A 14,556-nucleotide genomic window follows, 5' to 3' on the forward strand; every position below is an offset into this window, starting at 1 on the left:
CATATTGTATTTTCAACATTAATAGAATTTTTCAGCACATTTTCACACTAGATTCTCATTAATGTAATGCAAATAAAATCTTATTACTCTAATGCAAAAAAAAAAAATTAAACAAAGAATTTACATCATGGTAGTATCAAGCGCATTAAATGTAAGCTCATTTAAATTAAAGAAGCAATTTTTACAACACAAAATATGTAAAAAAATTGTTTAGGAATAAAAAAAAATATTACAAAATATTAAAGATAAAATAAAAATAATTTTTATAATATATGAAATAATATACACTACCAGTCAAAAGTTAAGATTTTTTTCCCATGGAAATAAAACAAATTGAGAATCAAACTGAGAATCATTCCTTGGCACAATTTGCATTTGAAAATAAATAAATACAAATAAATAAAAATATTGTATTGTTTTTGTAGTCAAATATTAATTATAAAAAAAAAAAAAACAATACAATATATTTTTTTATTTTATTTTAAGATACAAATTATGCCAAGGAATGATTCTCAATTTGTTTTTAAGAAAAACTGAAATTAAGAATTTGTTTAAGTGTGTCCCATGAAAAAAAAAAAAAAAATCTTAATTTCAGTTTTTCTTAAAAACAAATTGAGAATCATTCCTTGGTGCACTTTGTTTTTGAAAAAAAAAAAAAAAAAAAAAAAAAGTATTTTTTGTAAACTCTATTAATTATTATAAATTATTATTTTTAATTATTGTTTTTTTATATTGTATTTTATATTTTTTATTTTATATTATATATCTTTTAAATGTTTTAAATTTTAAATGTTTTTTTATTATTTATTTATATATATATATATATATATATATATATATATATATATATATATATATATTATAATTTAATTAATTTTTTTTTTTTTTTTCTTTTCTTTCCAAATTGTGGAATGTGCAATGAATTCCATGGGGAGAAAAAATGATTAACTTCAGTTTTTCTTAAAAACAACAATCCTTGCCACAATTTGTATTTATAAATAAAATATATATTGTATTGTTTTTTTAAAATAATTAATGTTTGGTTAAAGAACACTTTTCCGTTTTTAGATTATGAAAAACATTAAGTCAAGTGTGTCTAAACTTTTGACTGGTAGCATGATTCAAACATTAATGATTCTTTGTTTACATCATTGTCAAGTTATATGTGAATGAACAGGCTATTAGCCTTTCTAAACGTCTATCAGTGAAATTCACGCTTCAACAGTATAAAAGCGTTTCTAGCTGTGCAGCAGATCATTCAGTGTAATCAAACAGCTAATTAGAGCTAATTATCAGATAATTAGAAGTTGATGAAACATTTAATTCCCGACTCACGTGGCTGAGCCCAGGGTTGCTGCGAGAGGCTGTACGTTGGTCCTCCTTGAACAGCCATCGTTTTGATAGCTCCTACCTGTTATTAAAGAAACTGTTTGTTTTTACACAATTATACCATTTTAAGACAAAAACTAGAAGACCAAATGAATGAAACCACATTTTAACTTGAAATATTTCAATAATCAGACCCTGTATTTAAGTGAATCTTGACCTTGGTCAGAAAGTCCTCCAGGTTTCCCACAAACATGTGCGTCTGCTGCTGTATGAACTGCTCACAGCTGGACTTCAGGTGCAGATCCACCTCTTTCTTGGAGTCAATGTAGTGTTCTTTTATCTCAGGTGTACCCTGGTGTGAAAGCATTAGCTTATGATGAATGATTAAAATGCAAGCCATAAATCATTCACTACGGATCAGGAATCAGGTGCGAGGGTCTGAGACTTTTGGAGAGCAGAAAAGACCCACCAAATGAAATGAATAAATAAAAGCTGACGTTACCTCCAGCAAAAACTCAAGGATGGCATTATGGCTGTTCAGACGGAAGAAACCGGGCACAGCCTTGGGGTTGAAGATTTTGAAAGCGGCGTCTGAAGACGGAGAAAAACAAATGTTGTTGTGCCATCTGCTGGCGCTTTACTGACATTACACACATTTCATCCATTTATAGTCGATTTTTTATGTGAATTTCAATTGGGCTTTTCAAATAAAACTTCCTCAATTTGGTTTTGAAACATCTGGCATCAGATTTCAGCAGTTTGGGTCAAAAAGACAATTTTCACCAAATTGGAGCCAAATTACAGGGGGATAAAATGACTTTTAAAAGTTGCCAGAATCATTATTTTGTTTCTATACATACATTTGTAGGTCAGGTAATAAAATCATTTGACATTAGCAATCTTTGTTCCATTATATGTCAATGGCGATCGTTCAAAAATGGGAAAAAGCAGTTTTTATGTGGTTTTTCCAAAGTTTGCAATAACTGTAACTTAAGAAGTGTATTTTTGTAGAAGAGGGTCAAAATGTTCTGTGATTTGGTGCCAAATTACAGGCTTGGTACTCTAAAAGATGGCAGTATCATTATTTTACTTTTATACAGAGATCGGTAGATCTATTAGTAAAGTATGCTGACTTTAGCAATCTTTGTTGCATTATGTGCCAATGGTGACCATTCAAATACTGGAAAAAGTACTTTTTATGTATTTCTTCTGAAGTTTGCATGCGTGTAACTCAAGATGTATTAAACTTATCTTAACATCCATTTAGATGTTGTTTCTTAATAAAAGCTTCTCTTGACATCTCCATTTTTAAGCCCAAGTATGCTTCATTTTCAGAGATATGGGGATCTTAATGAGGCCCAACTAATTTGTAAAGGTTGAAATTACCTGTGATTTGGAGCCAATTAATAGGCTTTGTAAATGACTCAAGAAAGATGGCAGTATCATTATTTTACTTTTATACAGAGATCGGTAGATCTATTAGTAAAATATACTGACTTTAGCAATCTTTGTTGCATTATGTGCCAATAGTGAGTATTAGAAAATGGAGGAAAGCACTTTTTTGTATATTTTTTCCAAAGTTTGCAAGATTGTAACTCAACATGTATTAAAGATATCTTAACATCCTTTTAGATGTTGGTTCTTAATATAAGTTTCTTTTAATATCTTAATTTTTAAGCTCCAATATGGCTCATTTCCAGATATATGTGGATATTAATATGGCCATGACTACTCTGTAGAAGCGTCAAAATGACCAGAGATTTGGAGCCAATTTACAGGCTTGTAAATGACTTAAAAAAAAATGCCAGCATAATTATTTTACTTTTACACAGAGATTGGTAAGTCAGCTAATAAAATCTGTTCACTTTATCAGTCTTTGATGCATTATATGCCAATGGTGACTGTTCAAAAATGGGAAAGAGCACATTTTGCATGTCCTTTTCCAAAGTTTGCATGACTGTAACTCACGATGTATTAAAGATATCACAATATCCTTATAGATACTGGTTCATAATAAACTTTTCTTTTGGTATCTTCAATTTTATGGCCATTTAAGGTTAACTTTCTAGATATACTGGGATCTTGATATGACTCTTCAAGAAAACTGAAACATTTTTAGTGGTCAAAAACCAAATGTGGGTCAGTTTGCATACAGCTGATCACAATTTAAATCACAATTTAATCACAATTATCACTGTTTATGATTGTCTTTCTTCAGAAAACAGTTTTATAAAAGCTAAACACAAAGGCCTGAGCTCACACACCTCTGGTTCTCTTCAGATCTAGAGAGATCTCTTTAATGGCGAAGTCGGCGTGGAACGGAGCGATCTGCTCGCGCATGATAAGGAGATGTTTGATAAGGAAGAGCTGGCTGTCTATTTGAGTCTGTGAAGAAAGTTCAGTCTGTTCAACATCCAAAACATTTCTGTTTCTGACAAAGCATCTCATTTAAGTCTATAGGAATTCTGTTTTTCTTTACCAAATTATACCAGATAACATATCAAAAAATACGTACAATATTTAATAGTTCAGTTTAAAAATATATATATTCTATATTGTTACTCTGCAATATAATTAAAGTTTGGATATTTGTAAATACAGTGCATCCAATGCATTTATACAGTACTTATATCTGCAAATTACCACTATAAGGCACAACGATATTAATATATTATAAACATTAAGATCAAGATTTTATGTAAAGTTGCTTTAAAACAATGTGTACTGCAAAAAAGGCTATTGAAAAAGAAAAGAAAATAGAAAAGAAAAAGAAAAAAGTAATTTACAATAGTGCAATGAATTTATTAAGACAAATAAATTAACTGATACAAATAAAAATAAAATTAATAAATTAGAATTATATATATATTAATAAATTGTTTCTGGGTCATTTACAATAGTGGACAATGAATTTCTCAAAAAAAAAACATGAATATAAATACAATTTTTATAAAAAAAAGAAATAAAAAAAAGGAATATTAAATTAATAAATTAGAAAATAAATAAGAAAATAATTAATAAAAATTAATACATTGTTTCTGGGTCATTTACAATAGTGCAATGAATTTCTCCAGACAAATAAATGATAGATAAAAAAAAAAGAAAAATAAATATAAAATGAATAAATAAGAAATAAAGAAAATAATTAATACAAATGAATAAATTGTATCTGGGTCATATAGTGGATAATATATTGAATTTTTTCAAGACAAATAAATAATCGATAAAAATAAAGTAAAAAAAAGATTTTAAATGAGTAAATTAGGAATAAAAAAAAGAGTAATAAAACTAAATTGTTTCTGGGTCATTTACAATAGTGTAATATAATTTCTTAAGACTAATAGATAAAATTATAATTTAAATATATATAAAATTAATTAATTAGAAATAAAAAAAATGTTCTGTTTATGAGTCATTTAGAATAGTGCAATAAATCTCTCAAAACCAAAAATAATAGATAAAAATAAAATGTAATAATAATAATGATAATAATACATAAAAAAATAAAATGAATAAATTGTTTTACAAAAGTAGAATGAATTTCTCAAGACAAATAAACAAATAATAAAAAAAAATTATATATATATTAAATTAAAAAAAGAATAATTAATAAAAAATATTTTTGGATCAATTCACAACAGCAGAATACATTTCTCAGGACAAACAAGCAAAAATATCCTAAAACAGAAATTGATGAAAAATTTGTGAAATACTACTACCAATACTACCACTAATAATAAATAAATAAACTTAAAAATTTTGTTTTTAAAATTTATAAAAAAAAAATAAACTAAAATTTATTTATAGTACTGTATATAAGTGCATAAACGTCTCACCTTGCTCTTCTGAATTTCATCAGAGGCTTTGAGAAGAGACTGGATGCAGGCAGACAGAGCTTCCTGTGACAGACCCTGAAACACCGCCCTCTAAAGGACACACCACACAAAACAATCATCAATCATTCTATTCCAAACAACTAATTATCTTGCCTTTCACAAAAATATCATAACCACTTGTTAATATAATAATTATAATCGTTTAAAAGAATATTCAACTATTGCAGTCTCGTTATAACGTCATCTAAAATATATAAAACAAACAATTGTATAATAAATAAACTACAAAAATTAAAAAGTAAATGACAAATACTATTTTTTTTAAATATATAAAATTACATAAATTAAGATATTTAAAAAATAACAATAACAATTGTATAATAAACGAAATATTTAAACAAACAAATAAACTATAAAGATTTTAAAATGAAAATAAATAAATGAAAAAATTAATAATTATAAAAAACAATAAAACACAAAATAAGATATATTAAAATATAAAAAATAAATGTAAAAATAAAAAAGTAAATGAAAAAACAATTAAAATGAGAAAAAAATAAATACAAATTTGAAAAACATTAACAAAACATACAACATCTGATAAATAAATTAAAATATAAAAAAGTGAATAAATGTAACAATTGTATAATAAATAAACTAAAAAAAGTCATCTACAAAAATAAAAAATTTTTTTGAATTAAAATAAATGACAAATAAATAAAAATTTAAAACAAAATACATATTTCATCAATAAACATTACAAAATAAAAAAATAATTGTATAATAAATAAACTAATATGGTCTCGTTTTTACGAAAAACATGTCTCGTTATTATGACAAAAGATGTCGTTTTAACGACATAGCATCTTACTTTTACGAGAAAAGATGACACTTTTATGAGAAAACATCTCATTATTACGAGAAAATGTAATTTCAATGAGAAAACAACTAGAAAAGATCTCGTTATTATGAGAAAAGATGTCGTTTTAACGAGAAAACTTTTTAACGTCATATCTCATTTTTATGAGAAAACATTAGTTTTAACGAGAAAACATGTTTTACAGATAAAACTCCTTTATTACGAGAAAAGATGTCGCTTTTATGAGAAAACATTTTAACGTCATATTTCATTTTTACGAGAAAACAGTTTTAACGAGAAAACATGTTTTACAGATAAAACTCCTTTATTACGAGAAAAGATGTCGCTTTAACGAGAAAACATTTTAACGTCATATTTAATTTTTACGAGAAAACAGTTTTAAAGAGAAAACATGTTTTACAGATAAAACTCCTTTATTACGAGAAAAGATGTCGCTTTAACGAGAAAACATTTTAACGTCATATCTAATTTTTACGAGAAAACAGTTTTAACGAGAAAACATGTTTTACAGATAAAACTCCTTTATTACGACAAAAGATGTTGCTTTTATGAGAAAACATTTTAACGTCATCTAATTTTTACGAGAAAACATTAGTTTTAACGAGAAAACATGTTTTACAGATAAAATTCCTTTATTACGAGAAAAGATGTTGCTTTTATGAGAAAACATCTAGTTTTAACGATAAAACGTTTTATGGAGAAAACGTCATTATTACGAGAAAATGTCATTTCAATGAGAAAACAACTACAAAAGATCTTGTTATTATGAGAAAAGATGTCGTTTTAACGAGAAAACATTTTAACGTCATCTCATTTTTACGAGAAAACATTAGTTTTTACGAGAAAACATGTTTTATAGATAAAACTCCTTTGTTACGAGAAAAGATGTCGCTTTTATGAGAAAACATTTTAACGTCATATCTCATTTTTGTGAGAAAACAGTTTTAACGAGAAAACATGTTTTACAGATAAAACTCCTTTATTACAAGAAAGGATGTCGCTTTAACGAGAAAACATTTTAACGTCATATCTCATTTTTATGAGAAAACATCTAATTTTTACGAGAAAACAGATAAAATGCCGTTATTACTAGAAAAGATGTCGCTTTTATGAGAAAACATCTCGTTATTACGAGAAAACGTTGTTTTAACAAGATAATAATTGAGTGGAAAAAATATGTGTGTGGCAGCAATGCATCACTGTAATTTTCATATTTCAACAAAAATGAAAAATAAATTTACACATTTTATTTTAGTTCCATAAATTTTTATTTTATTCCAAGGAGCAATTTTTTTTTTTTTTTATGGTTTAAGTTAACTATAATAACCCCTGGGTGATTAAAAGATGAGAAAACTACCAGCTCTATCAGCATTAAGATTTAATTCAGATTTAGATTTAATATACTAATCTAATTAAGAAGAAAAATCTGATCCTAAATTATTGAATACTCTTAATACATATTAATTATAAATCAGTGCCATTGGGAAACTACAGATTGGTCTTTTTGCATTTATAAATTGTTAATTATTGAATGAAGATAATTGTTAATTCATTTTGTAATGACTAATTGATTGATGGTGGTGTTCTTATACTGACGTCTATGCAGCGGTAGAGTTTGGACAGACAGACGAGCGTCCGTCTGACGGTGGGATACCACATGCCGTGAAGATCTGCTGGAGAAACTGTGCTGTGTGAGCGCGAATCTGCAGGAGAAACACAGCATACGGTCAGGGCGCTCCAGGACGAGTCAACACTTTATTGATTAGAGACACTGGGTCACGACAAACACACACCAGAGCTGATGAGCTTCTTATTATCAGACTCCTCCAGCTGCACGTCAGAGAAAGAGTTGTTCGAGGTCAACTTCATCTGCTCCTCTTTCAGACTCTGAGCGATTTTCTACAACGGATAAAGCAGAATTCATTGTTTAGAACACATTTGGAATGACAACATTGACTTGATTTGCATCTACCGTACATAAATATACACACTAAAATAGGGTTACATTCAAAATGAACAAATACACTTAAAAATATATTAAAATCAATAATTTCAATTATTGAAAAAACAAAACAAAAAATCATAAAAATAAAACAATTGTATAAAAATAAATAAATAAAAAAAGTAAAACATACAAAATTAGATTAGTAAGTAAAGATTAGAAAGGTTAGGAAGTAAATTAAAATATAAAAAATGAAACAAACTAACAATTGTATAATAAATATACTACAAATAATAAATAAAACAAAATAAGAATTATTTAAGTTATTCAAAAAATAGAAATAATAATATAAAAAGTAAAAAAATAATGAAAAAAATAATAATGATTTTAAAAACATTAAACCATACAAAATTAAATAAAACAAAAAATATTTTAAAATGTGAACAAATTAAACAACTGTATAATAAATAAACTAAAACAAACTACAAAAATGTAAAAAAATGAAAAATGAAAAATATTTACATAAAAACAAACAAACTTGTATAACAAAAAAATACATATAACAAATTAACTACAAAAATGAAAAAATAGAAATACATAAATTAAAAAATAATTATTTTAAATATAATAAAACATACAAAATAAGATAAATTAAAATATTAAAAAAATACTAAAAAAAAATAAACTAAATAAAAAGTAAATGAAAAATTAATGATTTTAAAAACATTAACAAAACATACAAAATTAGATACATGAATACAATAAAATATAAAATAAATAATAATAAACAATTGTATAATAAACACTTTTTAAAATAAATAAATAAAAAGGTAAATGACAAATAATAATTAAAATTATAAAATTATCTAAAAAATGAAAAATTGTATAATAAATAAACATAACAAATGTAAAATAAATAAATAAAACATAAAACTATAAAAATGAAAAAGTAGATGACAAATAATAATTAAAAAGTTAATAAAATACACAAAAGTAGATAAATTAAAAAAATTTAAAAATTAAAATAATAATAAACATACAAAATAAGATAAATTGAAATATATATAACAAACAAATAAACTAGTATGAAAATGAATCAATTTACAAAAATAAAATAATAAATGAAAAACAAAAGCTGGCTGGCTGCATTTCCTATTATTTTAGTTATATTATATTATACTATTATTTATTTATTTGTTATTTTATTTTATTGTTACTTAGTAATTTTGTTTAAGTTTAGATTTTTTTTTTGTGGTGTTCTATATATTATAAATTAAATAAATACATACATACGTACATTTCACTTTTAGTTTTTGTTACTTCAGTACCTAGTTACACAAAGCAAATGAGAAATCCTGTAATGGCAACTAGCTGAAATAAAATAATACAAAACATAAACTGATTTCCCAGCATCTAGCATCTAAAAGTATCTGACATTTCAGAAGTGTTCAGATGTGTTTGCTGACCTCCATCATCTCGAGTTTGTCGGGGTAGGCCAGGTCTCCCGACGCAGGCTTGTATCCGATGATGTCCGTCTGGATGTAGATGTGCGTCCTGTAGACCAAACGCTCCTGAACGTCCTCCAGCATCTGCTTCACGACGCCGTCGAACGCTGCCAGCTGGAGCGCTGAGATAAACCCAACAATCGCATGTCAAACAAACAAACCCATTCCTTATAAACAGATGGCTGTGGGAGAAACAGGGTTTAGTACCGTTGTTTTGGACGTGATCCTCGAGCATCTCGTTCTTCAGGATCCCACAGAGCTCAGAGAGCGTCTCCAGATGGACCACGTGGATGATCAGAGGCCTCAAGACGTCATACAGAGACACGCAGAGTTTCTCCAGAAGCTCACTATCACAAATACATCAAATGACATCACACTCTAATATTGTCAAGTATTATTATAATAATATGTGACCCTGGACCACAAAACCAGTCATAAGGTTAAATTTTACAAAACTGAGATGTATATATAATATGAAAGCTCAGTAAATAAGCTTTCTATTTATGTATGGTTTGTTAGGATAGGACAATATTTGGCCGAGATACATCTATTTGAAAATCTGGAATCTGAGGGTGCAAAAAAATCAAAATCCTGAGAAAATCACCTTTAAAGTTGTCCAAATTAAGTTCTTAACAATGCATATTACTAATCAAAAATTACATTTTGATACACTTACAGTAGGAATTTTACAAAAAATCTTCATGGAACATGATCTTTACTTAATTTCCTAATGATTTTTGGCATAAAAGAAAAATCAATAATTTTGACCCATGCAATGTATTTTTGGCTATTGCTACAAACATACCCCAGCGACTTAAGACTGGTTTTGTGGTCCAGGGTCACATATAGATAGATTTAAAAGCCAAAAGATCCAGCTTGATTCTGGCACAATTAATTGTTGACATAAAAATTTAAATGGAAAAATAGAAAACAAATAAGTTCCCTTTTCAATACAACACCTGTTAACTTGTCAGACACAAAAAAGACAGTAAATAAAATAAAAAATAAGGTTAAATCAATAAACAAAAAACTAAAATGCTAAAAATAAATACAAAGTAAATAGTAATTTAAAAAACAACAGATAAATAAATTTAAATATTAAAAATAAATAACAAATAAACAATATAAAAAATAAATTATTTTTTTATTTTAAAAAATAAATGCAAAAAATTAAACAAATAAACAAAATATAAATGTATAAATATTTTAAAATAATTAAATTAATATATATATATAAGCTAAATAAATATAAAGAACACATAAATAATAAAATAATTAATAATAAAATTAATTAATTATTATTTAATTGAAATAAGATGGCCATTTGACTCCAAATAAAAAAGTAAAATAAAATAAACAAATAAAATAAATCAATAAAAAAAGAAATAAATCAAATACATAAGAATAAAGAAATACAAATATATAAATTAATAAATTAATTAATTCGTAATTAATGAACTAAAAACAGATGGACATTTGACCTACCAGCCTCCAAGAAAAACGAAAATATAAATATAAATGAATAAATAATTAAAATTAACTTAATAATTAAAATAAAATAAATGAATAAAAAAGAAATAATTAACTAAAAACAGATGGACATTTGACCTACCAGCCTCCAAGAAAGACTAAAATATAAATATAAATTAATAAATAATTAAAATTAACTTAATAAGCAATTAAAATAAAATATAATGAATAAAAAAGAAAAACAAAATATAGAGAATTAATAAATGAAAGAAAAAAAATTAATAATGAAAAGTTTAAATTAATCAATTCAATTCATACTAAATTTAATTAAATAATTTAAAGCAGATGGTCATTTAACCTGCCAGCCTCCAAAAAGAACTAAAAAAAAAAAAAAAAAAAAAAAAAAAAAAAAAAAAATAAAGCAAATATAAATAATAAATAAATAAAACAAACAAACAAATAAATTAAATCATATAAAAAAGTAAATAAATTAATCAAAACAAAATTAAAAATAAAAACCACAAACAAAAACAAATAAATAAAATGAAAATAAATAAAAATAAATAAAAAAACAAACTAAAATTATTCTAATGTGTTTCATGTGTAAACCATTTAAAATCCATTAAAACCATAAAAAAGGCTTCTTTATTTAAATAAAATTACCTTAATAAAATATTTAAAAAATAGTATTACTAGAATAAATATAAATAAATAAAAGACAAAAAAAAAAAAAGCATTATTCTGTCTAATATGTTTCACAGAGTAAAAAAAAAAATATTGTGGGTCAGAACAATGTGATGGTAAACTATGAGAGAGTTTTCACGTTTGCGTGCACTACTGCTTTAATCAGAAATGAGTTTTGTGGCTCACTCCAGTTTGGACGTGGGTTTGGAGAAGAACTCGTTGTAAAGCTGGTGCTCGTCTTGACAAACGTGGACCATGAACGCACAGCCGCTGCGCACCTGAAACAACAACCTCAATCATTAGCCCAACGTCACAAATAAACACACACTGAGTATTTATGACAGCTGGAACACTCACAGTATAAACAACAGCAAAAACTAAACTGCAAAAATGGCCATTATGAACATTCACAACGTCTGCCAAACATAAAGCATGGGAAAATTGAAAAATGCACAAATAAGTAAGTATTGTTTATGTAGGTTCATATTTTCGAAAACCTCCAAGTTGCAAAATGTTCAAAGACGCAAACTTTAGTTCCCTCACCAGGGCGCAGTGATCTTTGATGTTCTGGCTGGTGAGATCTGTGATGGTGGAGTTTATACTGGGACTGAGCAGAGCTTCCCTCTGGTCCAGATAACACCGATGAATCTCATCCAGCAGCTGCTGATACCTGACAGAAATACAGTGATGCTGCTTCAGTCAGAAACACATGTATCTCATTACGTGATAAATAATTTATGATTGCAAGAAATAATAACAATTAAAAAAAAATAATAATAATAAAAAAAAAATTTTTATATATATATATATATATATATATATATATATATATATATATATATATATATATATATATATATATTTTTTTTTTTTTTTTAATAATTTTTTTTATTGTTATTATTTCTTGCAATCATAAATTATATATATATATATATATATATATATATATATATATTAAATAAATGAAATGAAAATAAATAAATAAACAAAATTAAAAATACATAAATATAAAAATAAAAGAATGAAATAAATGGGAAAAAAAAATGAACTTGAAAAGTAAAATATATAAATAAAATAGTGCTGTCAAACGATTAAATTGCATCGAAAATAAAAGTGTCTGTTTATATAATGTGCACTATGCATTTTTATGTATATATAAATACACAGGATTTATTAAGATGACATAACATATTTAAGAAAATTAATAATATTACGTTTATATATTAAAAATATTTATATATAATAGTAATTACACGTATATAAATATAAATACATTTAAATTATTTCTAAATATATACTGCATGTGTTTGTATTTATATATACACTTATTAAATATACACAGTATACACACATATGTGACCCTGGACCACAAAACCAGTCTTAAGTAGCACAGGTATATTTGTAGCAATAGACAAAAATACATTGTATGGGTCAAAATGATCGATTTTTCTTTTATGCCAAAAATCATTAGGATATTAAGAAAAGATCATGTTCCATGAAGATTTTTTGTAAATTTTCTACCATAAACATATAAAAACTTTATTTTTGATTAGTAATATGCATTGCTAAGAACTTCATTTGGACAACTTTAAAGGTGATTTTCTCAATATTTAGATTTTTTTTGCACCCTCAGATTCCAGGTTTTCAAATAGTTGTATCTCAGACAAACATTGTCCTATTTTAACAAACAATATATCAATGGAAAGCTTATTTACTCAGCTTTCAGATGACGTAAGAATCTACATATGTAAACAAAACCTTTATTTTTGATGTGATTAAACACGATTAATCGTTTGACAGTACTCAAATGAAATAAATAAAAATAAATTAATGACAATTAATGTGAATAAAGAAATGTAAAAATAGATACAAAAAATGTATAAAAATTAAAATTAAATGAATAAATTAATGAATTAATTACAAATAAATAAATACAATATTTAAAAAACTATTTTGCCCAGTTAAAAATGATAAAAGCACAACAAAATCACTAAATCTTTAACTAAAATTAAAATGAAAAAGAAAATCTACAAAAAAAGGATTCAAAATACTAATAAAAAATATTACTAGTATGTAAAATTAATTAATTAATACATCATTAAATATTTAAAAGCAGATGGTCGAAAGCAGCCTTCAAAAAAAGGACAAAAATACAATAAATGAATAAAAAAAGAAATAAAACAAATATAAATAATAAATAAAAACAAAATAAATACAATCAAAATAAATTAATAAAACACAATAAAAAAAAAAAAAAAATATATATATATATATATATATATATATATATATATATATATATTTTTTTTTTTTTTTTTTTAAATCTAACTAAATAATAACTCAAATAAAAGAACCCTGATCCAAAAGTCCCTTAGTTTTTCACGTAATTTAAATAAAAAAAAGAAAAAAAAAAGAGTGCGTGCATAAAATGAGAATTATCAAAAAAAATAATAAACCAAAACTTTCTCCACTTACTCTGGGATTTTGTCAGACCGCTGTTCAACTTGTTCAATGAGCCTCTGAAACAAACAAACAAACAAACAAAAAATGCATGTAATGTATAATTTGAAATATTTTAACACAAATGATAATATATTTTATGATATGTATTATATTGAGTTGTATTCATTATTATAGAAGGTTTTGTATCGTTAAAAGCCAATTAAAACGATCTGATTTGGTGTCAAATGAGTGTTTGCATAGAAGACTTACTCTAACTTTTGGTGCCGCTGCTCTGAACTTCACATAGTAGAGCGTGAAGGCGTTGTCTGCGTTTGGAGCGCCCAGCGGGTCCTGCTCAGATCATATTCAATAAATGAACAGGAAATGACACAAACATCTGTGATCTAATGATCAGCCAGGCTTTTATTTTCTACTAAGCGTACCCTTTTGCTCAGCTGAGCTGTGAGG

General features: G+C 25.5%; 1 protein-coding gene across 1 annotated transcript in view; it reads right to left on the minus strand.

The window, feature by feature from the left end:
• The window catches only part of cog3 (component of oligomeric golgi complex 3), a 53,015-nt gene that overhangs the window by 19,948 nt on the left and 18,511 nt on the right, over positions 1-14,556 (minus strand). The window contains exons 10-20 of the mRNA XM_073845633.1: positions 12,190-12,316; positions 11,833-11,924; positions 9,700-9,839; positions 9,454-9,614; positions 7,839-7,944; positions 7,642-7,748; positions 5,166-5,255; positions 3,594-3,714; positions 1,832-1,920; positions 1,547-1,681; positions 1,336-1,411 (exon numbers count right to left, since the gene is read on the minus strand). Coding sequence (XP_073701734.1) covers positions 1,336-1,411; positions 1,547-1,681; positions 1,832-1,920; positions 3,594-3,714; positions 5,166-5,255; positions 7,642-7,748; positions 7,839-7,944; positions 9,454-9,614; positions 9,700-9,839; positions 11,833-11,924; positions 12,190-12,316 — 1,244 coding nt within the window. The remainder of the gene's footprint in view (positions 1-1,335; positions 1,412-1,546; positions 1,682-1,831; positions 1,921-3,593; positions 3,715-5,165; positions 5,256-7,641; positions 7,749-7,838; positions 7,945-9,453; positions 9,615-9,699; positions 9,840-11,832; positions 11,925-12,189; positions 12,317-14,556) is intronic.

The sequence above is a fragment of the Garra rufa genome, chromosome 8, assembly GCF_049309525.1.
Source record: "Garra rufa chromosome 8, GarRuf1.0, whole genome shotgun sequence".
NCBI lineage: Eukaryota > Metazoa > Chordata > Actinopteri > Cypriniformes > Cyprinidae > Garra > Garra rufa.